Source organism: Schistocerca serialis, chromosome 2, assembly GCF_023864345.2.
Source record: "Schistocerca serialis cubense isolate TAMUIC-IGC-003099 chromosome 2, iqSchSeri2.2, whole genome shotgun sequence".
Taxonomy (NCBI): Eukaryota; Metazoa; Arthropoda; class Insecta; order Orthoptera; family Acrididae; genus Schistocerca; species Schistocerca serialis.
In genome coordinates, this window is record NC_064639.1 from 226,066,224 (window position 1) to 226,092,845 (window position 26,622).

The 26,622-nt window shown below is 43.2% G+C and overlaps 1 protein-coding gene across 1 annotated transcript in view; it reads left to right on the forward strand.

Annotated features, from left to right (window-relative positions):
- The first annotated feature begins 2,174 nt into the window (after positions 1-2,174).
- Positions 2,175-26,622, forward strand: part of LOC126456975 (UDP-glucosyltransferase 2-like) — a 39,561-nt gene continuing 15,113 nt past the window's right edge. The window contains exons 1-3 of the mRNA XM_050092919.1: positions 2,175-2,290; positions 6,194-6,378; positions 14,584-14,765. Coding sequence (XP_049948876.1) covers positions 6,202-6,378; positions 14,584-14,765 — 359 coding nt within the window. The 5' untranslated portion in view covers positions 2,175-2,290; positions 6,194-6,201. The remainder of the gene's footprint in view (positions 2,291-6,193; positions 6,379-14,583; positions 14,766-26,622) is intronic.

Genomic DNA, 26,622 nt, shown 5'->3' on the forward strand with positions numbered 1-26,622 from the left:
GGATGTCATGCATTGTGTAAGTGTGTGTGGTTATTGCAGATTTTGCGTGAGGAAGTTAAACGTCAAAGGCAGCACGAGAATAACACATGACTAGACAATCAGAAATGAAAATGTTTAGTAAAAAGCAACTGAAAATGAAAATGAATTCTCGAAACGCGTCATACCTGTCGAAATATAGCTGAGCCGTGGTAAAAATTGCTGTTTTGAAGAGCGCGCCGCGGCGCGTAGTGTGAAGCAGTCGCCCTCTGTTTCTGGCGGTGGCGCCGCTGTGGCAATCGCAGCTTTGGTGTCTCTCTCTGGTGGGAAAGGGGAAAGGTTGCCTGTTCATGTGCATTTAAGGGGCGCTATGAGCTCGCCAGTCAGTCAGTCTGGGCCAGTCTCTCGTCCCCAGCTTGCTAGTCTGTCTCTCGTCCGCATTTGTTAGGCAGTTAGTGACTGTCTATCGTACGGATCAACCTTTAAAGCCGGCAAAATGAGAGTCTTTCCACTCCGCCAGTAAGAGAACTGGCAATGCTCATGGGCAGTTGGATCGATCGGTTGGTCGGTCGCGCACTGAGACGCAAGATGGCTTGTCCGTCTTGAGCGTCGGCGCATGTGAGGTCGCCACATGAGTCCAGTGGGCCGCGGCGTATAGCGAGGGGTAGTGACTTCGCTGTCGACACGAGAGCAACAGGAGTCAACCCACGACATCAGTCTGGCCGGTGCGAGCTGCGACGCCGTGAGACGGGAGATCAGCGCGCCTTCCTGCGTCCGTTGAAGTGGCTGGCAGCGGACGGTTCGGGAGAGCGATTTGGGGGGTGCTGCGCCAGGTCTTCTCGAGAAATCGTAGTTTATTAGAAGTTAAGTGATTGGTGATATGTTGTTTGATTTATTCTTGTTAAATTCTACTTGTTTTCTTGGTGAGGTCACCACCCGTTTTGCTTTGGGGTCGTCCCACCATTCTTCTCCGTTTGCCCACCCGCGGGAAGGTAGTTGTTTATAAATTGGGTGGTCCGTTTATCCCTTGTGGAGTAGGGGCGGTTTAGAGCAACCTGCGGTTCGGGTTGTTCGGTAATCTCCCTATGAATCTACCGTACATTAATAGCTGCCTCTGTCATGTTTGCCGGATTTGGTGTGTTAACGAATTTATTGCTTGGAGTGTAACGGCCTAATACCTGAAATATGTTTTGATCTTTGGAAACTTTGATATTATTGCCTATGATCTTGAGAGGCGGTATCTGTGTACTGTAGAGCATCGTAACTATTGTTTGGCCAACCTTGTAGAATTTTATATAAGATTGCATTTCATGGGCTTCTATTTAAATGATCATTTTAGTATATAAAGTATTCACACTTTTCTCAGAAGTTAAAATCAAGTTGCACCTTCAGTGGCAAGGTTAATATTTTAATTGTTAGTGTTTTGTACCATTTCCATCCCTCCTTCGGGGGGTGCATAGTTTGTGTGCTTGTATAAATTGTTAAAGTTGAAAGTTGTCTGGTGTGTTGCAGATTTGCACCAATGTAGTCTTTCAGAGGCTGTTGTGAGCGGTCGTAACTACGGCCGTGTTAAAAGGGAGCGGCAAGGTTCTCTGCCCGAAAGCTCATACAGTCAAAACTTGTTTCTTTATGCCTCTGAAAGAATTGTAACTTTGATATCTAGAGGCTGCTTTCTGATTATAATTTTAAATCTGTTTCTTTTAAAAAATGCTTTTAGGCGCTATTAAAGTGAATAAAATTCCCATTTGTTAAAAAGAATTTGGTTATGATTTCATCAGTTACTCCCTGTCAACTACTTCCGTGCTTACATAGTGTGATTAAATGCGTTAATGTTCTTGATGAATTGCTAGTAAATAAAATAAATTCTTTAGAATATTCTTTGAAAATAAATCACGGTTCAATAGCTGCAAAAAGGATTCGTTTTCTTTCTGAGAAAGATCCTTACATCGCCACGGTTTGCTCACCTCTTATCGCCACTCAAGTGGTGACTCGCTTCCGGCATGCAAACATTGCTAGAAAACGAAAAGCTACTTGGGTTACCGGGCAATCCTGCGGAAGCTGTGACGACACATTGCATAACCTACTGCACGCCGTCGCGTGGCCGACCTTTTATCGCGCCCGTCCGCAGAGTCGCCTCAGGGTCACGGCGGCTGCGGATGTGTATAATAGGGCTCTGCTACAGAGAGAGGCCAGTCAGGGACAGTCGGACTAGGCTAGTGGACGGAGGAAGACCGGCAGTTCACGGGGGACGTGCCTTCTCTCCTGCGGGTTAACGCCCCTCTCGTAGCTTTCAAACAGCTGCCAGATTTCTAGTGTAAGTTTCTTTGACCATCTGCCACACATTAGCCACATAATTGTGTGTTCCTAACATTCGACAGTGTTAGCGCCAGTAATCACTGGACCGTGCTTTACTACCTGCTCAACTACTGAGCACTGCTGACGTGTCCCTGGTGCTTGCAACAGGTCGCAGAATATCTTTGCGTCTCATTCTGGCCTTTAATTACAGAAATTCATGGAGTTATAAAACATAGGTATCGTCTACAGGGAACGCAGCGACCGTTGTAACACAGCCACAGGTTTTGAATTACAGCATTTATTAGAGCCATCTCTCACCACTTTCTGTCGACGACGGTTCTGAGCGGTGGCTTTAACTTGTGCCTCTAGGCAATCAGTGTCTGAGCATGCCCGCATCTGATGAGCAAAACCGGCAAAAATAAATAAAATAATGCTGTGTTCTGTGCACTGATTTGTTGAGTGCTGACGCCGTGAGATTACAGAAACTTTGCATCCTGACCGAGCTTTTATGTCTGTTCCATCACAGTGGCACATCACTTACTCTAACACTTCTACATTCTCCATATTGCCGAGTGCCTAATATCTACGCCTATTTCCCGCAAGCACTGTTACGATGTGTGGCGGAGGCTACTTACGGTACCATTGTCATTTTACCTCTTCTATGTCCCATTCGTGAATGGTGCGTAGGAACAATTGCCGATGAAAGTCTTATTAACTCTGATTTCTCTTATTTTTTCGTCGTGGTTGTTTCGCGAGACATACGTTGGAGGAAGTAATATGCTTCCTGATGTTCCCGAACCTTCTTCAGTCCACCTCCGTAGATCAGTGGTAAGTGTGTCTGACTGGTGTATGGAGTCCATTCCCGTAACTGCCAGGGATTTTTCCATGGTGGTGGAGGACTGGACTGCTGTGGGGTGCACTCAGCATCCTGATGTGAGCTGAAGAGCTACTTGACTGATAAGTAGCAGCTTCAAGTTCAATGTAGTCGACCTCATACCCCTCGTCACTACATTAAAATCAAGTCATTGCCAGAGGATGACATGGCGATCGGTCGGTTCAGATTGGTGCATCTGGGTGAGAACGCGGAGCCTTTTTTTTGCCTTGACTCGCTTTCGAGCGTATGCTCTTTGAATTTCATCAGTAACCCTCTCGGTGATACATAAAGCTTCTCTTGTGGTGCCTGCCACTGTAGTTTGAGCATTTGTGTAACTGTTACTAAACGATCTCGCGAGGAAAGGCGCAGCTCTTCGTTGGATCTTTTCCATCTCTTACGTTAATCTTACTTGTTAAGGGTGCCGGACTGATGGGCAGTATTCAGGAATCTATCGTGTACGTTTTTTGTAAGCCATGTGGATGACAGAACACAGCATTATTTTATCTATTTACTTATTACTTCATTTACTATGACTTAACAAGGTCGAAATGATTCTCAGCCTGACAGATTCTCTTGGTATATTATATATATATATATATATATATATATATATATATATATATATATATATATTATCATTTCACTACAGGTCGCAGTACGTATTTTACGGCTGTTACTGTTTCTGTGAGTTTACACCCACATCGTAATCGAACAGTAGTGGACCTCTTTGCCTATTTACGCGCAATATTTTACATTTATTTACGTTCAGGATCGACTGTCATTGCTGCTGCAACAATCGACCCTTGCCCGTACGAGCCTGATCTCTAATTTTCAAAGATTTTCTCGTTCAAGAAGGGAGCTGGCGCTACAGACACAATGCAACAGAATGCACTATCCAGCATGACACTTCATGAGTGCATTTTATTTCCACACCAACTCGCTAGTAACGGCCTTAGCCCACTCTGCCTTCAACTAGATTCAGCTATGATGTCAAAAACCGAATGAAAACGGATATGGATAACGAATGGAGCAGGTATCAGGTTTTTCGAAGGTCGCGTTTTCAGTTTTTACAAAACACCATCAGATGGCGATAATGAGGTGGGACATCACTATTGTTTTAAAATTTGTGATTGATAAAATTATAATTCAAAACTTTTATTGGTAGTTTGCTTTCAGTGGGCATTAAAAAAAACAGATTGGTGAAGGAAAGAAAGATCACATGAAGATTTTTTCCTATGTGTCTTTTCTTTTTTACATGTTTCGTGAAGGCCTAAAAAAAACACCGATGAGTCAAGTCACCCCGATCACCTTTCTGCAATGAAGCGCCTTCAGAATAGACCGTTTAAATGGCTCTGAAGGATTTCAGCACAAATTTGCTCCCATCAGCGACACCTTTCTTGGAGGTTGTTCCAAATCTCATCAAAGCTGCGCGCAACGTGGCTGGAGAAGGTCGGCATATGATTTGGCTACCGTCTTCTGTAAGATTTCGACTGCCGAAATGGAAAAGCCGTCACAGGGGACAAATCCTGGGCGTATTCGTAAGCTTAGGAAACTAAGCAGCAATTTGAGTGTTCCAGATGAACCGAAACCAACAAATGTGGATCGTTCGCAATGCAGTTCGAAGAAAATTATCGCTTCTCAATTTGATTAGCCTTGCCATGTCGCAACGTTGCATTAGAGGACCGAAGAGCAGTTAATTCTGAGTAATACAAAACAATGTATTTGTCAAATGTCTTCGAGGAGAACAATCGGACATTCTTCATCACGTTAGCAACAGCTGTCACAAAATTGATTATTTGACGAAAAAAACCATCGAAATAATACATCATTACCCATATTCAGATGATTTGACGTCTAAAGACTTTTTTGGTCCCCTTATGTCAAACAAAAAAAAAGGAACCGAATTTTAACACCTCAGGCAATTGTTGCATAATATCGAAGCAATGTTATTGAAGCTCTGACGTGAGAGTGGATAAATGTTTCCAGAATTCGCTTAAACGTATGTGGTGTGCATACTGTAAGACCTTCAGTTCACACGCCATCAGATTATTTGACTTGTCGCTCTAATGAAGTAGGCGAGTGTCAGCAATATGTCTCGTGGTCTTATCATGGCGTGTTTATCTTCTGCCGTTGGGTCAGACGATAGAAATGCCACTTGCACACTTAGAGTAGCAGATTGACGGTGGCCAACTTTAAACAGAATTTGATTAATTTTCACACACATTTATTAAAATAATAACAAGCATAAAACTTACTTAACTTGGGTCTGGATGCTATTTACAATTGACAATCTGAAGTTCCTTTGGTATTGGTACGTTAATCTTATTCTCACATGTATCTCTGATACTTGACAAAACTGCCTATACATTTTTCTTCATGGCTATGTACAGGAATATGGTAATCTTATTAGGCGCAGACTGAAACTTGGCTATAGACTGGTACAGACACATGTAGAACTCGTACCCACTGGTGCAGACAAATGCAGACTGACTAATCGAAGGTCTGTACACTCGTTATAATACCTCACGCGTTCATGTATCACTGCGCGAGTGTGATCGGCGAGAGAAAAGGTTCTACTAGTAGCAATCTCATTGGCTGCGTTACATATTAATACGCGGATCGGCGGAAGCAGAATTTGGTCCGTCTCTATGGCAGCGCCATCTCATAGTGCGGAGATGGACGAGCGCTGCGTCTACGCTGTTGTGCTTAGCGGGGCGCGCTCTAGTGTACACAACAACATATGAAAAATATTATACATTTTAACGTGAAGATCTTGAGAAACAGTAAAGCAAACTGTGTTGAAACGGTCAGCCTCAGAACACATAGGTTGGTTTGGAATGGCTCCCAACGTTTCTGTAGTACCTCACACATGATGCTGATGATGTCTTGTTTGGTGGACTAGTTGCCGTAGCTTAAAAAAATAACCAGTTACTGTTAGCTTAATATTAACATTGATATTTTAACAGTTGGCCCACGTTACCCCTACATGTATGTTACCCAAAAGACATCACCTACGTATCTGCTGAAAGAGGAGATTGTTTATTGCAGGAGGAACCATGTTGCGAGTGGTTACAGTGTGGCTGCTGGCGCTGATAAGCGCCTCGTCGGCAGCCAAGATCTTGATGATCGCACCAACTCCATCCATCAGCCACCAGCTGCCGTTCCACATCCTGTCCAAGGCGCTGCTGCAGAGAGGGCACCAGGTCACCCTCATGACAACGGACTCCCTTAAGGTACTCTAGCCAAATGTTCATAATCAACAAGACGAAGTAGTACATTAGCGTATCAAGCATTTGAATCCATTATGCATTATAATTATTTCTTCCATACATAGATCATACGGTAATTGCTAATCAAAGTTATACACTACTGGCCATTAAAGTTGCTCCACCAAGAAGAAATGCAGATGATAAACGGGTATTCATTGGACAAATATATTATACTAGAACTGATATGTGATTACATTTTCACGCAATTTGGGTGCATAGATCCTGAGAAATCAGTACCCAGAACAACTACCTCTGACCGTAATAACGGCCTTGATACGCCTAGGCAATGAGTCAAACAGAGCTTGGATGGCGTGTACAGGTACAGCTGCCCATGCAGCATCAACACGATACCACAGTTCCTCAAGTGCCGTCAGTGCGAACAAGAGGTGACCGAGACGTGTAACCAATGGCACCCCATACCATCACGCCGGGTAGTACGCCAGTATGGCGATGACGAATACACGCTTGCAAAGTGCGTTCACCGCGATGTCGCCAAACACGGATGAGACCATCATGGTGATGTAAACAGAACCTGGATTCATCCGAAAAAATGACGTTTTGCAATTCGTGACCCAGGTTCGTCGTTGAGTACACCACCGCAGGCGCTCCTGTCTGTGATGCAGCGTCAAGGATAACCGTAGCCATGATCTCCGAACTGATGAACCATGCTGCCGCAAACGTCGTCGAACTGTTCGTGTAGATGATTGTTTTATTGCAAACGTCCCCATCAGTTGACTCAAGGATCGAGACGTGGCTGCACGATCCGTTACAGCCATGCGGATAAGATGCCTGTCATCTCGACTGCCAGTGACACGAGGCCGTTTGGATCCAGCACGGCGTTCCGTATTACCCTCCTGAACCCTCCGATTCCATATTCTACTAACAGTCATTGTATCTCGACCAACGCGAGAAGCAATGTCGCGATACGATAAACCGCAATCGCGATAGGCTACAATCCGACCTTTATCAAAGTCGGAAACGTGGTGGTACGCCTTTCTCCTCCTTACACGAGGCACCACAACAACGTTTCACCAGGCAACGCCGGTCAACTGCTGTTTTTGTATGAGAAATCGGTTGGAAACTTTCCTCATATCAGCACGTTGTAGGTGTCGCCACCAGCGCCAGCCTTGTGTGAATGCTCTGAAAAGCTAATCATTTGTATATCACAGCATCTTCTTCCTGTCGGTTAAATTTCGCGTCTGTAGCGCGTCATCTTCGTGGTGTAACAATTTTAATGGCCAGTAGTGCACTTTGTACAAAGACAGTACTCCTCTGCGAACGAGAAAAATCACTGCAAACAGCATACGTTTCACGCTTACGAAAGCGAAGTATACATTTGAACATTTTAAAAGTAGATTCGGGTCTATTTCTAGTGTACTAAAAAGAGATCTTAACAACAGTTTCATTGGAAGCGAAGGAGCGGAAAAATGATAGCTACAAACTCAGTGGTAACTTGAAAGGTTGAAAAAAAGGGTCTGTTGCTGTTATTGTGTTTACATTTTAAAAAACGGAAATGTGAACAACTAAAATCGAAAATGTGAAGGGAGTGTGTCCAATAATATCCCAGGAAAAATGAGCGCGACTTGATTATAACACACAGTGCATTTTGATAGATTAAAAGTACTGGGATGCTTTAGTATTTCAAGGAATTATATTTAGACATATGGGTCTCTTTCAGCGAAGAACATATTCAGCAAAAATTGATTAACTCCTCTACACAACCTCACAGTTATGCCCAGTAAATAGACCTTATCACTCTCACAGGAATCTATAACCAAAAAATTAATATACATATAACTGCAAAACACTTGATGTTGGCAGCAGAAAGCCGAAACGTGTCGTGCTGACACATATTGCAGCTGCGTGTTTAATTAGTGAATATCCACTCCACTTGTTAAAAAGTTCTTTATATTAATCTATGACCGGTTCCGATTTCTCTACTGAAGCCATTTTCTAGTGGAATTTGAAACTGAAATTGTAAATCCCTAATAAAGCGAATGGTTAAATACTTTACGTAACAGGAATGTAATCGGTTCGGCAAGAGAAAGAAAAACAAAGAACGTAGCTTACATTTTGCTGTGGTGAACCAGCGCCTGGCGATTACGAAAGTAAAAGTCGGGTAGATTCAAAGAGCACCATGGGACTTAACATCTAGGGTCATCAGTCCCCTAGAACTTAGAACTACTTAAACTTAACTAACCTAAGGACATCACACACAGCCATACCCGATGCAGGATTCGAACCTGCGACCGTAGCGGTAGCGCGGTTCCAGACTGAAGCGCCTAGCACCGGATTCAAAGATGATGTGCCCATTATTGTCGTAGGAAAAATCAGAGTGACATAACAATAAAAAAATTATACACTTTGATAAATTATTAACTACTGGCGAACTTCAGTATTAAAAGGGATTTTGTTGTGACATGTTCGAAATTTTTAATTGCAAGCTTTTCCAATGACAAGCTGCAGCTAGTTGCTTAGATTTAACGAAATTCTAAATTTTTTCCGGGCTACAGGGTATCCAGGTCAAGCTTAAAGTTACGCCGTTTCGTGTGACCGGACATAGTCACAACACATGGTGTTGTAGAGACCACTAGCATGTCACTCACGCAACGTGGACTGTTTTTACACAAAGGCCATTAAAATAGCTACACAACAAGAAATGTGACCGAGACGTGTAAACAATGGCACCCCATACCCTCACGCCGGGTGATACACCAGTATGGCGATGACGAATACGCGCTTCCAAAGTGCGTTCACCGCGATGTCGCCAGACACAGATGCGACCATTATGATGCTGTAAACAGAACCTGGATTCATTCGAAAAAATGACGTTTTGCCATTTGAGCACCCAGGTTCGTCGTTGAGTACACCATCGCAGGCGCTCCTGTCTGTGATGCAGCGTCGGGGGTAACCGGAGCTATGGTCTCCGAGCTGATAGTCCATGCTGCTGCAAACGTCGTCGAACTGTTCGTGCAGATGGTTGTTGTCTTGCAAACGTCCCCATCTGTTGACTCAGGGATCGAGACGTGGCTGTACTATCCGTTACAGCCATGCGGATAAGATGCCTGTCATCTCGACTGCTAGTGATACGAGGCCGTTGGGATCCAGCACGACGTTCCGTATTAACCTCGTGAACCCACCGATTCCATATTCTGCTAACAGTCGTTGTATCTCGACCAACGCGAGCAGCAATGTCGCGATACGATAAACCGCAATGCTACAATCCGACCTTTATCAAAGTCGGAAACGTGATGGTACGCATTTCTCTTCCTTACGCGAAACGTCAAACAACGTTTCACAAGGCAATGCCGGTTAACTGCTGTTTGTGCATGAGGAATCGGTTGTAGGTGTCGCCACCGGCGCCAACCTTGTGTGAATGCTCTGAAGAGCTAATCATTTGCATATCACAGCATCTTCTTCCTGTCTGTTAAATTTTGCGTCTGTAGCACGTGATCTTCGTGGTGTAGCATTTTTAATGGCCAGTAGTGTAAGATAAGAGCATGTTTATTAACAAATGAACGCAGTTACTTTTGCCCGCTCACGCTGGGTGAAATTTTACGCTCAACTTGGACGTACCATCTACTGTAACCCGTAGCTTTTCGTTGGTAAAGCATGTAATATAACATTTCGAACATGCCGAAATACAATTCCTTACAATAGTAAAGCATCCCAGTACTTTTATTCTATCAAAATGCACTGTGTGTTATAATCAAGTCGCGCTCATTTATCCTATGATATTATTGGGCACGTCACTTTTCAATCAGCACGACATTTGCTTTCATAATTATCTGACGTTGCTTCACCACAGCACCATGCTTGCATGAATGCATGCATGCATGCGTGTCCAAATGTACTTTGGATAGTAATTCAGAATAACAGAGGCACTCAATATCGTATTTTCCCGCTGACGCCGGGCTAGCTGCCTTCAAGTAAATTGTCTCACCTGTACGCAAATATACATAATGGATGTACGAGAAAACAGGTTGTAGACCCATGGTTGACGATATATGGAAGTTTTGGGCTAGCCATGACTCGTGTACGGATTCTGTTTTACAGCTGACAGTTGTCCACATTCGCAACTGCGAACACATAAATGTATGTAAACGTAAATTTTTCGTGTCGAAACTCCTACATTCCTGCTATGTAGAGTATCTAAATACTCATTGAATCATGTATTTACAATATCAGTTTCAAACTACACTAGGTTGGTTGGTTGGTGTGGGGAAGGAGACCAGACAGCGTGGTCATCGGTCTCATCGGATTAGGGAAGGATTGGGAAGGAAGTCGGCCGTGCCCTTTCAGAGGAACCATCCCGGCATTTACCTGGAGTGTTTTAGGGAAATCACGGAAAACCTAAATCAGGATGGGCGGACGCGGGATTGAACCGTCGTCCTTCCGAATGCGAGTCCAGTGTCTAACCACTGCGCCACCTCGCTCGGTACAAACTACACTAGAAAATGGTTTCAGTAGACAAGCCGAAACCGGTTACGAAGTCAAATACCGTTAGCACTCTAGTGGGGGTGGGTATTCACTGATATCCATAAACTAATTATGTTTCATATAAAACAACTGCCTGCCTCATCGTCGTTAGTGTCGCTGCCTTGAGAAACAACACACAGTCGCCTGTGTCTTGTACTTCGTGGAGTTTACTCCTCTTCACAGGTCATGACTAGTAATCGAAGCTGCAGCATTACTCTTCGCATTAAGCTACAGACGTGTATTTATTGTATCGTGCAACAGGATGTAGTGCCCGGAAAGCCAATCGAATGAGCAGAGGAAAATTTCGAGACATCACAATTGGGTAACACTTACGAATTCATCCGGAGACAATTAACTGGCACTCAGATGCAGCTAAGAAGTACACCCACTAATACAAATCATAACAGTTCATTCACAGTGCACTGAAAATTGTATTTTAAGAAAATTACGTCAAACAAGTAACAGCAATTCGCAGTGGGTAGTCCTGACTAGTTAGATAAGATGGCGACCCAGTGAGAAAATACCGTTCGTTAAACGTTAGTACGTTGCCGACATTATGAAATACATGGCGGCATAATAAAATATAGCTCTGCAGAATTATGTCATATAAAACTGAATGCTGCGTAAAATTTAAGCTATACTCTTACGTTAAATCACATTCCTCGCCACCACGTTGGAAATCGGGACATTCTGAAAATACTCCACAACGTTATTGAAGCGATCAGTGTAAATCTGGCTGCTGCGAGTAAACGACCATAAGTGTCGCATTTCAACTAAACATAGACCTCGGGTTATGCAAAAGATCTGTTAGTCACAACAACCTATTTTCTTACATTCGCATTCGTTGGCTTCGCCAACCTCACATGACCTCATTTAGAACTTGGGCTACGATAGATATCCGTTTTCCACCAGAGTCAATTTTCTTTCATACACAATCGTTGGCTTCGCCAACGCACAACCGAACTGTCACCCTTCCAGCCTAACCTAGACCTCGGGCTACGTTACAGGTCAGTCTGTTACCACAGCCACTCTTCCTCCAATTTGCGCATTTACCAAAAGAGGAGCTAATACCATCGGTTGGTTAAGCTAGTTCGTATATAATCCACAGGAGCAGTTGCTACAACTCCCAGTTACAGTTGCGGACTTTACTCTAGATCGGACTCATATTTAAGTTTAACCTTCTAATTTGAAGCAGTTCATCGCTGTGGATATAAACTTAACACGTAGGTCTATCTGATAGTTCAAGAGCCGGAGAACAGGCCAAAGCTCTCGACCAATGTCGGGAGCTTTGGACAGTAAAATGTACAGGGTGAGCAAAAAGTCTTGCCCTGATTATAACAATTTATTACAGAATAACCGTTTGACATAATAATTTACATTTGATGCCGTTGCATACGTTAGTGTTACTAATTTTTTTAAGACCACTTACGTTAGTAAACCACAACGTGTGCTCCCTTGGTAGCTCGGAGAATATCGAGATGGTATTCCAGTTCCCGCCAGGTGTTTGGTAACATGTGTTCTGTCACAGTACCCACAGCCTTGTATCCTAGCCTTCTGTTCGTCGACGTATCAACTGGTGTGACGAAGACTCTGTCCTTGATATAGCCACAGAAAAAAATTCCAAGGGGCGTAATGTCTGGAGAGCGGGGTGGCCAGGGTGTTGGACCGTTTCTTCCAATCCACCGATCCGGAAATGTTTCATCCAAGAAATCACGCACAATCAAAGCCCAGTGGGGGAGGGATGGGGGGAGGTGGGGGGGGGGGGGGGTGCTCCACCTTGCTGGAAAAGTATCCATGGTTGATATTCTTCTAACTGTGGGGCAATAAACTTGTGCAAAACGTCTAAGTAAACGTTAGCGGTAATGGATTTTTCCGCGAAAAAAACGGCCCAAAAACCATATTATGCATGAGGCCACACCAAACATTCACTTTTTCGCTGTCTGGTTGTAGCTGCACAGTAGTATATGGAGACTCTGAACCCCATGTACGATCATTATGGCTATTTACCATTCCACTGCCATGAAAGGTGGATTCATCGGTAAAGCATATGCGATTTAATTAATCGTTAGCGCCATCAATCCTGTTGACAGTCTCAGTTGCAGATTCAGCACGTGTCAGCAAATCATTCGGTTGCTAGGCCTGCACGATTTGCACTTTGTAAGCATTCAACCTAAGCCTTTCATGAAGAACCTTCAACACCCTTGCTTGCAGTATTTGAAGTTCACGTGATGCTTGACGAGTTGGTTTAGACGGACTCCGTTGAAACGATTGCCGAACACGATCAACAGTTGCATCACTCACACGAGGCCTGCCACTTCGAGGACGATCTTCAACGCTGCCTGTTTCGTTAAACCTTGCGTACCATCGCTTTATTGATTTAGTTTCAGCAGGGCTGCGTCCATAAGAAGCCCGAAATTTACCCTGAACCCTGATGGGCGATTTCGTTTCGTGAAACCAAAGCACACATTGCGATTTCTCCTGCTTCGACGCCATTTCGCCAGCAACTAACGTGACCTAATAGACCGCGTCGGTGTTGTGGAGCACTGGTGCCATCTATTGGTCACAACAACTAGTAACACTAACCTATGTAACGGCATCAAATGTAACTTATTATGTCAAACGTTTATTCTGTTATAATTTTTTTATAATCAGGGCAAGACTTTGTGCTCATCCTATATATCGACTGGATATTGGAATGACAATAATGAAAATTTGTGCCAGAACGGGACCCGAAACTGGATTTTCCGCTTTACGCGATCGATCACCTTAACCGTTTCAACTACCCGTGCACAAATTTCGGCCAGATCCAAATTTCCGTGCCGGCCGGTGTGGCCGTGAGGTTAAAGGCGCTTCAGTCTGGAACCGCGTGACCGCTACGGTCGCAGGTTCGAATCCTGCCTCGGGCATGGATGTGTGTGATGTCCTTAGTTTAGTTAGGTTTAATTAGTTCTAAGTTCTAGGCGACTGATGACCTCAGAAGTTAAGTCGCATAGTGCTCAGAGCCATTTGAACCATTTGAACCAAATTTCCGTATGTCATTCAACTGTCATGAACTGCACTCGTACGTTTCATATATTCCCGTCCAGGAAGGACATATGTATTGAGAGTCGAGGGCCTTGTATTGGCGAATAAATACGAAATATCAGACCGAAGGAACATTGCATCGTACTCCTTAGTAACACAGGCACTGATAATTCGTATCACTTATCAAAGTGATCACTTTGTATTTCTCTACCATCTTTACAATTTGACCATAAGGCTTTGGAACACCTGTTGGTAACTATGTCGCAATGGATCCACAGTCGAACTTTTCTTGAAACTAAATAAAATTGCACAAAGAAATTATTTAAGATGCTAATAGTGAAAATCACTTTGTCCATTATTTGTAAAATTACTATTCGTTTGATAGCTGCTATGTGTACTTACCAACCGTGTACTATTCGTTTGATAGATGCTCTGTGTACTTACCAACCGTGTAGAGTAGTCCTCATAAATGCCAGTCTGCAAAAGTCCTGCGATATTTGCATTAACCACAGCGAATGTGAGGGTAAAAATGTTTGAAATCTCATTACAGATTAAACAACGTATTTTCGAGACTTTGAAATTTTTTTGTTCCCGGAGATGAGTACCATCTTGACGCATTTTTTTATCTTTTAAGTTGAATCACTGAGACTGTAATTCTCGTTTCAGATATCCCACGAGAACTATACAGATATTGACTTATCGGTAGCTTACAGCTACATAAGAGGAAAGTATGATTTTGTGAAGACATACGAAGAACCGCCGACGCAGTCGATGACAATGATGCGTGACATTGCCCATGCCTCAGCCGACATGCAATTCAGTGAGCCGTCGGTTCAGAAATTCATAAGGTAAATATATTATTTAGGTTTAACTATTGTTTCGTTGAAATTAATATCGATTTCAGTGTGCCGACGAATAGGTATCTCTATATCTACGTGATTAGACTGCAATTCACAGTTGCCTGGAGGAGGGTTCATCGAAACACCTTCAAGCCATTTGTCTATTGTTCAACCGTCGAACAGCGCGCGGGAAAAACCAACACAAAAACCTCCCCGTGCGAGCTATGATTCCCGTCATTTTTTACAATGATTATTTCTCCCTATGAATGTGTGAGTCAAGAAAATATTTTTGAATTCAGGAGAGAAAGTTGGTGATTCAAATTTCATAAGAAGGTCCTGCCGCAACGAAAAACGACTTTGTTTCAAGGATGCCACCCGAATTCGCTTATCATACCGATGGCACTCCCTCCCCTGGTTCGCAATAAGACAAAATGAGCTTCCTTTCTTTGAACATTTCCGATGTTCTCTGTCAATGCTGTCTGATGCAGATTCCACACCACACAGTAATACTTCAGAGAAGGACAGATAATCATAGTGTAGGCACTGTCTTTAAGTAGACCTGTTGCATCTTCTAAGTGTTCTGCCAACAAAACGTAGTCTTTATTTTGCCTTCCCCGCCAAATTTTCTATGTGTTCACTCCAGTTTAAGTTATTTGTAATTGTAATCTCTAAGTACAAGGGTTGCCCAGAAAATAATGCACCGTATTTTTTTCTTCAAAAATTCTTTCTTGAACATAATGAGAATTACACACAAGTGATAATGGTGTTTTACCTATACACCCTATTTTTCCACGTAATCTCCATCCCGTTCTATGGCCTTCCTCAGCGAGAGCCAAGGGCGTGTGTGCCCTGTCGGTGTCAATCCTTGTCCTGGTGGCGGAGCCAGTGGTTCATTGTGTGAATCACCTCAGCATCCTCAAAATATCTTCCACGAATGGCATCCTTTAGTAGCGAATGACAACACCAGCTCGCTGAAACATGTCAGGTGTGAGAGCCGTGGATGGTCTCCATGACCGCTGCAAATTGTGGAGTTCCGCCGAGTGGCCTTCTCATGATCTCACCCTCCGTGCCCAGCGACTAAATGTACTTCTGTCGACAGCAGATGATCCACAGACTTTTCACACGCGTTTGTAAATATCCCCCACAGTTTCTTTCTCTGCAGTGAGAAATTTAATGGCGGCACGTTGCTTGTAACATTCGACCATAGATACAGGGCTATTACAAATGATTGAAGCGATTTCATAAATTAACTGTAGCTCCATTCATTGACATATGGTCACGACACACTACAGATACATAGAAAAACTCACAAAGTTTTGTTCGGCTGAAGCCGCACTTCAGGTTTCTGCCGCCAGAGCGCTCGAGAGCGCAGTGAGACAAAATGGCGACAGGAGCCGAGAAAGCGTATGTCGTGTTTGAAATGCACTCACATCAGTCAGTCGTAACAGTGCAACGACACTTCAGGACGAAGTTCAACAAAGATCCACCAACTGCTAACTCCATTCGGCGATGGTATGCGCAGTTTAAAGCTTCTGGATGCCTCTGTAAGGGGAAATCAACGGGTCGGCCTGCAGTGAGCGAAGAAACGGTTGAACGCGTGCGGGCAAGTTTCACGCGTAGCCCGCGGAAGTCGACGAATAAAGCAAGCAGGGAGCTAAACGTACCACAACCGACGGTTTGGAAAATCTTACGGAAAAGGCTAAAGCAGAAGCCTTACCGTTTACAATTGCTACAAGCCCTGACACCCGATGACAAAGTCAAAAGCTTTGAATTTTCGGCGCGGTTGCAACAGCTCATGGAAGAGGATGCGTTCAGTGCGAAACTTGTTTTCAGTGATGAAGCAACATTTTTTCTTAATGGTGAAGTGAACAGACACAATGTGCCAATCTGGGCGGTAGAGAATCCTCACGCATTAGTGCAGCAAATTCGCAGTTCACCAAAAGTTAACGTGTTTTGTGCAATCTCACGGTTTAAAGTTTACGGCCCCTTTTTCATCTGCGGAAAAAACGTTACAGGACACGTGTATCTGGACATGCTGGAAAATTGGCTCATGCCACAACTGGAGACCGACGGCGCCGACTTCATCTTTCAACAGGATGGTGCTCCACCACACTTCCATCATGATGTTCGGCATTTCTTAAACAGGAGATTGGAAAACCGATGGATCGGTCGTGGTGGAGATCATGATCAGCAATTCATGTCATGGCCTCCACGGTCTCCCAACTTAACCCCATGCGATTTCTTTCTGTGGGGTTATGTGAAAGATTCAGTGTTTAAACCTCCTCTACCAAGAAACGTGCCAGAACTGCGAGCTCGCATCAACGATGCTTTCGAACTCATTGATGGGGACATGCTGCGCTGAATGTGGGAGGAACTTGATTATTGGCTTGATGTCTGCCGAATCACTAAAGGGGCACATATCGAACATTTGTGAATGCCTAAAAAAACTTTTTGAGTTTTTGTATGTGTGTGCAAAGCATTGTGAAAATATCTCAAATAATAAAGTTATTGTAGAGCTGTGAAATCGCTTCAATCAAAAAAAATGGCTCTGAGCACTAGGGGACTCAACTGCTGAGGTCATTAGTCCCCTAGAACTTAGAACTACTTAAACCTAACTAACCTAAGGACATCACACACATCCATGCCCGAGGCAGGATTCGAACCTGCGACCGTAGCGGTCTTGCGGTTCCAGACTGCAGCGCCTTTAACCGCACGGCCACTTCGGCCGGCTCGCTTCAATCATTTGTAATAACCCTGTACTAGTAGACTGGCCTTGCTGTGCAAAAGCTATAGGGCTGGTGTGGCTCCAACATAAATCACGTGACTGTTGGCAAAACGTGGCGGGGTTTCAAATCAGCTGTCTGCCATCTTATGTTTGTATCGTATTTAACCCACATTTCTCAATTGACTGCCAAACGCTTCCAACAAAAATTAATTTTTTATTTGCGAAAAATTGTGTCAGAACTACATTTGACTTGGATTTGTTCACAGTACCATTTATAAAATCTAACAAATACATCGAACGCCCCTCTGGTGGGCAGTGGGACGAAACTACTATAAACTATCAGTTAAAGTAAAATGTCGTTAGAATTCTTTTAAACAGTAAGAGTGGGCTCGTGTCAAAACTTTAAACATTGGATTCGCCGCGTTTTGAGCTTTAGTCACTTATAAAAGAAAATGGGATATGGGAATTATGTCAACTATAGGTGCCAAAATTGTCGACTTTAGGAGCAGGTCCATTTTAGAGTATCAATTTTAGGTGCACTTCAAAGGTTCAGTTCCTACTATTTTTACAAAAGTTTAAACTATCAGTTTAAAAAAATGATATTTTAGATGAAAGGTGAGACTTTGAAATTTCAGAAAATAATTTTGGAGCCTACATTTATTTAATAGTATTAGAAGGTAGAAAAAAATTCTCTTCATGCGTCGACTATAGGTGCTCTTACCTTATTATAATCTCACTTGTATATACAAAAAGGCGCGTATGTGCAGATGGCTTAAAGTTTTTCCGTTTCAGGGCCTGTCTCCAAAGCTGCCTTCGGTTTTCATCCTTAGGGAACCTATGAGTAGGAACGAGAAACAGTTACACTTACTTCTGTAACCGAATTATCACAGATACTTTCCAAAATGTAATATGAGTCTGACTTTACTGGCATCACTTTCAACACTTTAATTTACGTGATACTTTATTTCAAGTGCAAAAAAACATATAAAAGTCACGTCAGCAGATTTCAATAAACGCATCTGCACTAACATAGAAACAGTTACACGTGAAATGTAATGCCATTTCCCTCGACAAAACACTGAATACAGCCATAAGCGCAACACGAAACAACCATGTTTTGCCAACATTCACGTGACTTTAATCCAGAGATGTTGGAGCCATGAAAATGACGTCAGGGCCAGTCTAATATATTTATGGTCGAAGCTTGTAACGTACATCACGTACAGACGCCATTTTGAAACTGTCCTGCAGCTACGCTATTGTCGGGAATAACAGAAACCTGGCGCACGCATTCAGGTGACTTCAAATAATACATACGTAAGGTTTCGTATTCGTAGCATTGTTTTCGGCTGAAAAAAAAGTGCGATGAATTAGTTTCTCGGCAACCCTCGTATTTAGTTGATTTGCAGTCTTTAGATTGGCGTGATTTATCATGTATGCTAACCGAAATTTAAAGGATTCATTTTAGTACCCATGTGGATAATTTCACACCCCATATTATTTACTGTCAACTGCCAATTTTCGCACCATGATTTTGCAACAGGTTCCTAAGAGACTTGTTCAGATTTTCCTAGATCGTTTGTCTATATCAGAATAGCAGAGGGCTTATAACACTTCCCTGTGGAGCGCCAGAGGTTTTGTTTCACTCTATGACTTTCTGTCACTTACTACGTACTGTGATGTTTCTGACAGCAATTCACGAATCGAGACGCACAACTGAGACGATACGCCGTAGGCACGCAATAGTTATTTTCGATGTTACTCATAATGTTCAGATACAGTACATGTCCCAAATTCCTAATGCAAATAGACATCAGTGGCATGTGTCTGTAATTCAGCGGGTTATTCCTATATGCTTTCTTGAGTGCAACTTTCCAGTCCTTAGGTACGGTTCTTTTGTCGACCGATTGCTAATTAAGGAGTTAATTGTATCAGCCTTGTCTTTATAAAATGGTTTAAGCTTCTTCGCTACACCGACGATATACACTTCTAAGTTGCTCATGATGGCTGTTGTTCTTTAGTCGAGTTCTTCGATGAAGGAGTTTCGGAAAACCTTGTTCAGTAACTCCCCTTTAGTGGCACTGTCATTACCGTTTCTACCACGCAATGAATGTATTGATTGTGTGTTACCGCTGACGTTCTGTACATACGACTAGAGCTTCCTTGGATTTTCTGCCAGGTTTCGAGACGGTTTCGTTGTGCAAAAGCATCTTGCATTAAAGTCCACCCTAAGTTTCAAGCTTATTTCGTGAGATATTTGGTCCGGTCACTATCAATGGACCACCCCGTATATCGTTAGCCTGTAATGGGAGTCACGGCGTCACAAACTTGAAACCGTTGCCCACCTTGTCAGTTGCCCCAAACATTAGCTTCTGGTAGAAGGGCTTTATAAAAAAAATATCAATAGGGTGTACAAACCACTCTGATGATAGCATAAAATATAAAGGAACAACATTCCATACGTTAGTGGAGTTGTTCATAGATATTTTCTTGTAGATGAATTTCAGATACGCAGTTTACTTTTAAACTGCTGGTTTTATATCTGTCGTTTTACTTTAGATTTCTTATCAGTCCAGATCTAAATTCTGTCTGTGTAAACGCTCTGAGAAGGAAAGACTGGGAACCGGCCAAACATAGCAAATTATATTCTCAGTATTTTTAGGAAGAGAACACAGACTGAACATTAATTTCCCCCATCCGCATTGAGCAAAGTACTGGATTGCTAAATCTGCCTCTTTGCATAACTTACTTCTTCTGTTTGTTGTTATAAACGTATAAGAAAAAGAAAGTTACTGCAATGAGAACAAATATGTATTATTACTGGATCAAATATGCATGTAAGACCATAAAATGCCATCCTGACACTATGTTATTCACGAAAGCACTGTAACATTTACTATTTTAAACAACTGTTGCGTGCTTACAACAGAAATTAAGAATGTGATGCAATTGTAAAGAGTTGTCTGCTAATGTTTTGGGGCATCGAACATGGCGGCGCCAGCTTCAAAGCAATATACACCGCAACTTTGTAGCACCCAACCGCCTCGGTAGCGCCATCTCCCCTCATTACACCTCCATGTCGTCCGCAGAGCTTGATGTACTGTCCTTCCCTACACCCGTTGTTTTTCTTAATAATCTGGATCATTATTTGCTTATATATGTTTACAAAGGTATTTATTTGTATGCATCACTATTTTTGTCTAAATATACCATCGAATCGTCTGAAAAAAGTTACTGATTCACTTAAAATTTTCATTTTTATTTAAGTCATAATATTTTTGTTGATTCCAATATAAACGCGATTGTAGGGAGAAGACCAGTGTTGTACAAGCAGGCACAAAAGCATACGGTCTTGAAAATCGGATAGTTCTTTTGGAAATAAAAACTTCGTGTTCTTCTGCAAAACTGTTCACCCCAAGTGTCTGTCTTCATTCATGTACAAAATGTGAAATCGGCTGAATCTTTTTTGAATATCCTGTACAGAGTGTTTAAAAAAGAGTCACATATTACTACAGGAGGTAACATTGGCCAGAACTAAAAAAAAGTTCTGATAATGGCACATCTGAAAATCAGTACCAGTCTGTCTTCTCATTCCCATATGTGTGTTTACGTAGAAGCAACAGTATAGGCAGTGTTGCATGGGGTGACCATGCGTCCTGGTCCGTCCTTCAGCTCTTCTTCACAGTTAATGACGCACCCTTTCAGATTACCTGGCACCATTCCAGCTGCATCACATGCGTTAGTCACGCACTCTTGTATCGTCTGTACATCGTCGATGGGTTGGGCATACACCAGTGCCATCAGTCTCCTTAGTCCTAAACTTAGATTTTTATGAATCAAAACGTAATTTTTTTCAGTGCATTTTTCTGGGCAAAATAAGATTAAAATACTGAATTTAAAAAAACCGGTGTGATTCACCAAAATTTTAGAACGTGTTTAGAGCGGACACTATGTGTGTAATAAAATAAATGTGTGCAGTTCTGTAAAACTCAATACCAAGCACCAGTATTTATCGTTGCCGAATGCAGTGCTGCATAGAAAAACCTATATCACGTTACTGTTGTGCTGAAATTAACTATCACTTATTCGATAGTATGGGACTTATTAGCCTATCCCAGCACGTTCTAAACACATTCTAGTACAAAATTACAAAAAAACTAAGAGAAATCACCTTTATTTCCCGAAGACGTGCTGACACTGATATAAACAGTGTGTTTTAAGCAGGGGCTGCGACCTGCCCGGAACATGCAGAAATGAAAAGAAACGATGCACTGAAAGCACATGGTGAAACGTATACGCTACAATCAGGTAATCTGGATGTAACATATAAGGTACAGAGGGGCTATTCCGTTCATTTCACCTGTATGCCCTGCATAATATGGCATGAAACATCTTAAAAAATTTGTCAATGTGATACAATTATGGTATTTGAATTCTGTGAACATTCCAGTATATAAAGAGTCGAAATGCCTTAACACGTACAAAGTCTTAAACAAACATATGAAGAAGGCAGAAAACACAATGTATAAAAATTGTGGGGCTATTCCACCCAGTCAAGAAGCTCTTTTGAGCAGTATTTTTCACTGTCAAAACGTCCGCCCCCAGTAGCTGAGTGGTCAGCGCGACAGAATGTTCATCCTAAGGGCCCAGGTTCGATTCCCGGCTGGATCGGAGATTTTCTCCGCTCGAGGACAGGGTGTTGTGTTGTCCAGATCATCATCATTTCATCCCCATCGATGCGCAAGTCGCCGAAGTGGCGTCAAATCGAAAGACTCGAACCCGGCGAACGGTCTACCCGACGGGAGACCCTAGTCACACGACATTTACTGTCAAAATCACAAGAATTTACCACGAGTAAAACCTTTTCGTCCTTTTGCACGCCACACACTTCGTGGAACCATGTAGCACATTGCTGGTACTTCATCCAGAGGAACTGCCTGTAACACTTGTTAATGCTTGTTTCATATTTTCCTCGGACCATGAAGAACTTGGTTGTTTCCTTTTGTATGTACGGACCACCTGATGAGAAACCAAGAAAACGTGTACTCTATAATTTCGCAGTAAAGCACCAATCACTCTAATAACTTGATTGAGTGGAAATAGCCCCATATGTACAGGGCGAAACAGCTCAAAGTTCAGACGTTTAGAAAAACGTGACAAATCAGATCTTTGTGAAAAAAGCCATCAAAATTTGTTGACACACACACTGAATAACCTGTGTTCTTATACAAGCTCAATAAGAGTTTAAAACTTTACGTTATTGTGCACGGTACACCTTAATTTGTTAGTTGTATTCTTTAACTACGGCAATAACCCATTACAATTCATTTACCTCTAGAGTTTGTTCTTCTGTGCTGACAACAGTGCAACAGAAAGCGCCCTTACTAAAACCACATGCGCTGACACAGAGGAACTGGCGTGCACTGAAGGCAAAACGACCTTGGCGCTGTGGGGAGCTAGCGCACTTCTGCAGTATTTCTTATTTCAGGCAGATTAACTCCTTGAGCGGACTGAGAAGGTTAAATGTCCTCATAGTCAGATATCCAACGGAATCAGGCCCGTTGAACGGGGAGGCCATACTACCGGAATTGTTCGAACGATACGTCGCCAATGAAACGTTGCGGTGGGGTACTGTCGCAGGATCCGTAGAAAATGGGGCGGTTAAAAGTCATGCAAAATGACAGGTGTTGCAAGGGCAACATTCCCCAATAGCGGTGGATATACAGAGCCCAGAAACTGTAATACACAGCACCTGTTAAGCTGGCTTACACCAGCGATTGCGGCCGGCCGCTGTGACCGAGCAGTTCTGGGCGCTTCAGTCCGGAACCACGCGACTGCTACGGTCGCAGGTTCGAATCCCGCCTCGGGCATGGATGTGTCTGATTTCCTTAGGTTAGTTAGGTTTAAGTAGTTCTAAGTTATAGGGGACTGATGACCTCAGATGTTAAGTCCTATGGTGCTCAGAGCCATTTGAACCATTTTGAACCAGCGATTACGGTATAATACTTGCCACAGTGTCCCATATCTCAACAGGTACTGATTTCCGGACGTATCATTATAGGAACTTTTGTTCTAGTTTTGGCCGATACTACCGCCTGTAGAAATATGTGACACTTTCTTTATAAGACTTTCCATCCTCCATAGCGGGTCTTTCACTGGGCAGAGAAGTGTGTACTGTTTTGAAAATCCCTGGCAGGCAAACAGTGTGTGCTGGATAAGGACACCAAATTTGGAAGGGAAGAGAATTATCTGAGGGTGGGTCATGATTCTTGCCTGGGTAGCTCAGGCGAAAACAGTGTTAATCTCCCAGGAAGTTTCAACCTATATATTGTTTCCTGGCAGCACTTGATTAAAAAATGTGTTTAATGAAATTCTGCAGTTGAGATAACACCGTAACAAGGGGCACCTCAGCTCCATGGTTGTACAGGGTATATCACATAAACCTTGCACCGTAGATATTGCGGAAATGGAAAGTGCTACTGATGTGCGATTTTCATAGAATTGATTGGTAATCATGATCTCGTACTGTTAGCCAATAAACAGACTGTAATAATACTTAGAAAACGTATTTTTTGTTCAAACATGAACTTTTTTGCCATGAACAACCTAAAACTACCGTTAATTAGAATGTCAATGGTGTTTGTTGGAGGATTTTAGTGCGAGTCGTTTACGAGATATGGTGTTTCGAAAAGTTTCGACGCCGCCACTTGTTTGTGCCATTCAGCCTGCGTAGTTGCTAGGTACGATGTTGTCATGTATGCTTGCAGTATGCTTGTGTGAGCCTTGAGTGCACTGCGACTCGCAAGTAATTTAGTGTACGACAGTCCAAGCAGTAGAGCTTGAGTGGACGATGGGATTCACTCCGCAGAAAATCCGAATGAAGGAAGAATGCAGCTCCTTTTTGCGCGGTGTTTGCGGCAAGATATCCCAACAGATGTCAACCATCTCGTCAATTACTTATCAACCTCTTCAGTCAGTTACGTGAGAGCGGTAGTGTAACACCTAGACAACGTAACAGCCGGCCGAAGTGGCCGTGCGGTTAAAGGCGCTGCAGTCTGGAACCGCAAGACCGCTACGGTCGCAGGTTCGAATCCTGCCTCGGGCATGGATGTTTGTGATGTCCTTAGGTTAGTTAGGTTGAACTAGTTCTAAGTTCTAGGGGACTAATGACCTCAGCAGTTGAGTCCCATAGTGCTCAGAGCCATTTGAACCATTTTTGAACAACGTAACAGAAGGTAACAAACGACGACAGGAGAGGGAGAAATCAATGTCGTTGCTGCTGTTGCAGTTGAGCCACATGTTAGTTCCCTCGCAATAACACGAGGAAGCGGCATGAGTCAGGCAAGTGTTCTACGCATTCTCCATCCACATAAGTTCCATCCCTAATCACATCTCTCTCCATCAAGAGCTGCTTGGAAATGATTATGAGAATCGTGTTAACTTCTGTACATGGGCACTAAGGCAGGATACAGCAGAAGTATCATGTATCGTTTTTAGTTATCAAGCCACATTTCGAGGGGTCTAAGGCGCTGCAGTCATGGACTGTGCGGCTGGTCCCGGCGGAGGTTCGAGTCCTCCCTCGGGCATGGGTGTGTGTGTTTGTCCTTAGAATAATTTAGGTTAAGTAGTGTGTAAGCTTAGGGACTGATGACCTTAGCAGTTGAGTCCCATAAGATTTCACACACATTTGAACATTTTTTGAAGCCACATTTAGCAATCATGGCAAGGTAAACCGCCGAAACGTGCTCTATTGATCTGCTGACAATCCCCGTTGGCTTCGTCGGGTGGAAAGTCAGCGTCCATGTAATGTAAACATGTGGTTTGGGATAGTGAACCATCAGCTCGCAGGCCCGTGTGGAATAGATGGAGCAATGAACGCGCACAAGTTGGCAGTCTCCTAACAGACCGTCTTCCACAGATGCTGAAACACGTTCCTCCGCAGACTAGGAGGAACGCGTGGTACCAACATGATGGCTGTCCAGCCCATAGCCCACAGACTACTGCAGCATGTCTTCACGAATTGTTTCCAAATCGTTGGACTGGACGCAGAGGACATTTACGTAGGCCGCCCCGGATCTGACGCCTGTAGACTCATTTCTGTGGGGAAAGCTGAAAGACGCTGTCTACAAGGACATACCAACTGCACCCGATGATATACATCGACATATTACTGCGTCCTGCTCGGACATCTGCTCTGAAATGATAGCACTCGTGCAGCAGTCGTTCCATAGTAGACTGGAAGCATGAACTGCTCCTACCAGTGAACATTAAGAACACAACCTGCGATAGTAAACTCCCTCATTACAGGTCAGCATCAACATAACTAGTGTATACATTTGTGTTATTCAGTAGTGTGTGCTGCCTAAGGTACTGTACAACAGTCGGTGTGGGAACTTTTCAAAATACGGTGTCTTGTAAATGACTCGCACTTGAATCCTGCAATAAACACCACTGACACTCTGATTTACCCTACTTTTAGTTTGTAAATGTCAATAGGCATTGCTGTATTTAAAAAAGTGTATGTTTGCACAAAAAATACTCTTTCTGAGTATTATTACAGTCTGTTGACTGGCTAACAAAACGAGCCGCTCTCTACCAATCCATTCTGTCAAAACCGCACACCAGTAGCACTTTCAGTTCGCGCAATATTTGCGGTGCAAGTTTTATGTGATTCACCGCGTAAATAATCCTATGGTGGCGTGTTGTGCGAACCGCTATTACTACACTACTGGCCATTAAAATTGCTACACCACGAAGATGACGTGCTACAGACGCGAAATTTAACCGACAGGAAGAAGATGCTGTGACATACAAATGATTAGCTTTTCAGAGCATTCACACAAGGTTGGCGCCGGTGGCGACACCTGACACGAGGAAAGTTTCCAACCGATTTCTCATACACAAAAAGGAGTTGACCGGCGTTCCCTCGTGAAACGTTGTTGTGATGCCTCATGTAAGGAGGAGAAATGCGTACCATCACGTTTCCGGCTTTGATAAAGGTCGGATTGTAGCCTATCGCGATTGCGGTTTATCGTATCGCGACATTGCTGCTCGCGTTGGTCGAGATCCAATGACTGTTGGCAGAATATGGAATCGGTGGCTTCAGGAGGGTAATACGGAACGCCGTGCTGGATCCCAGCG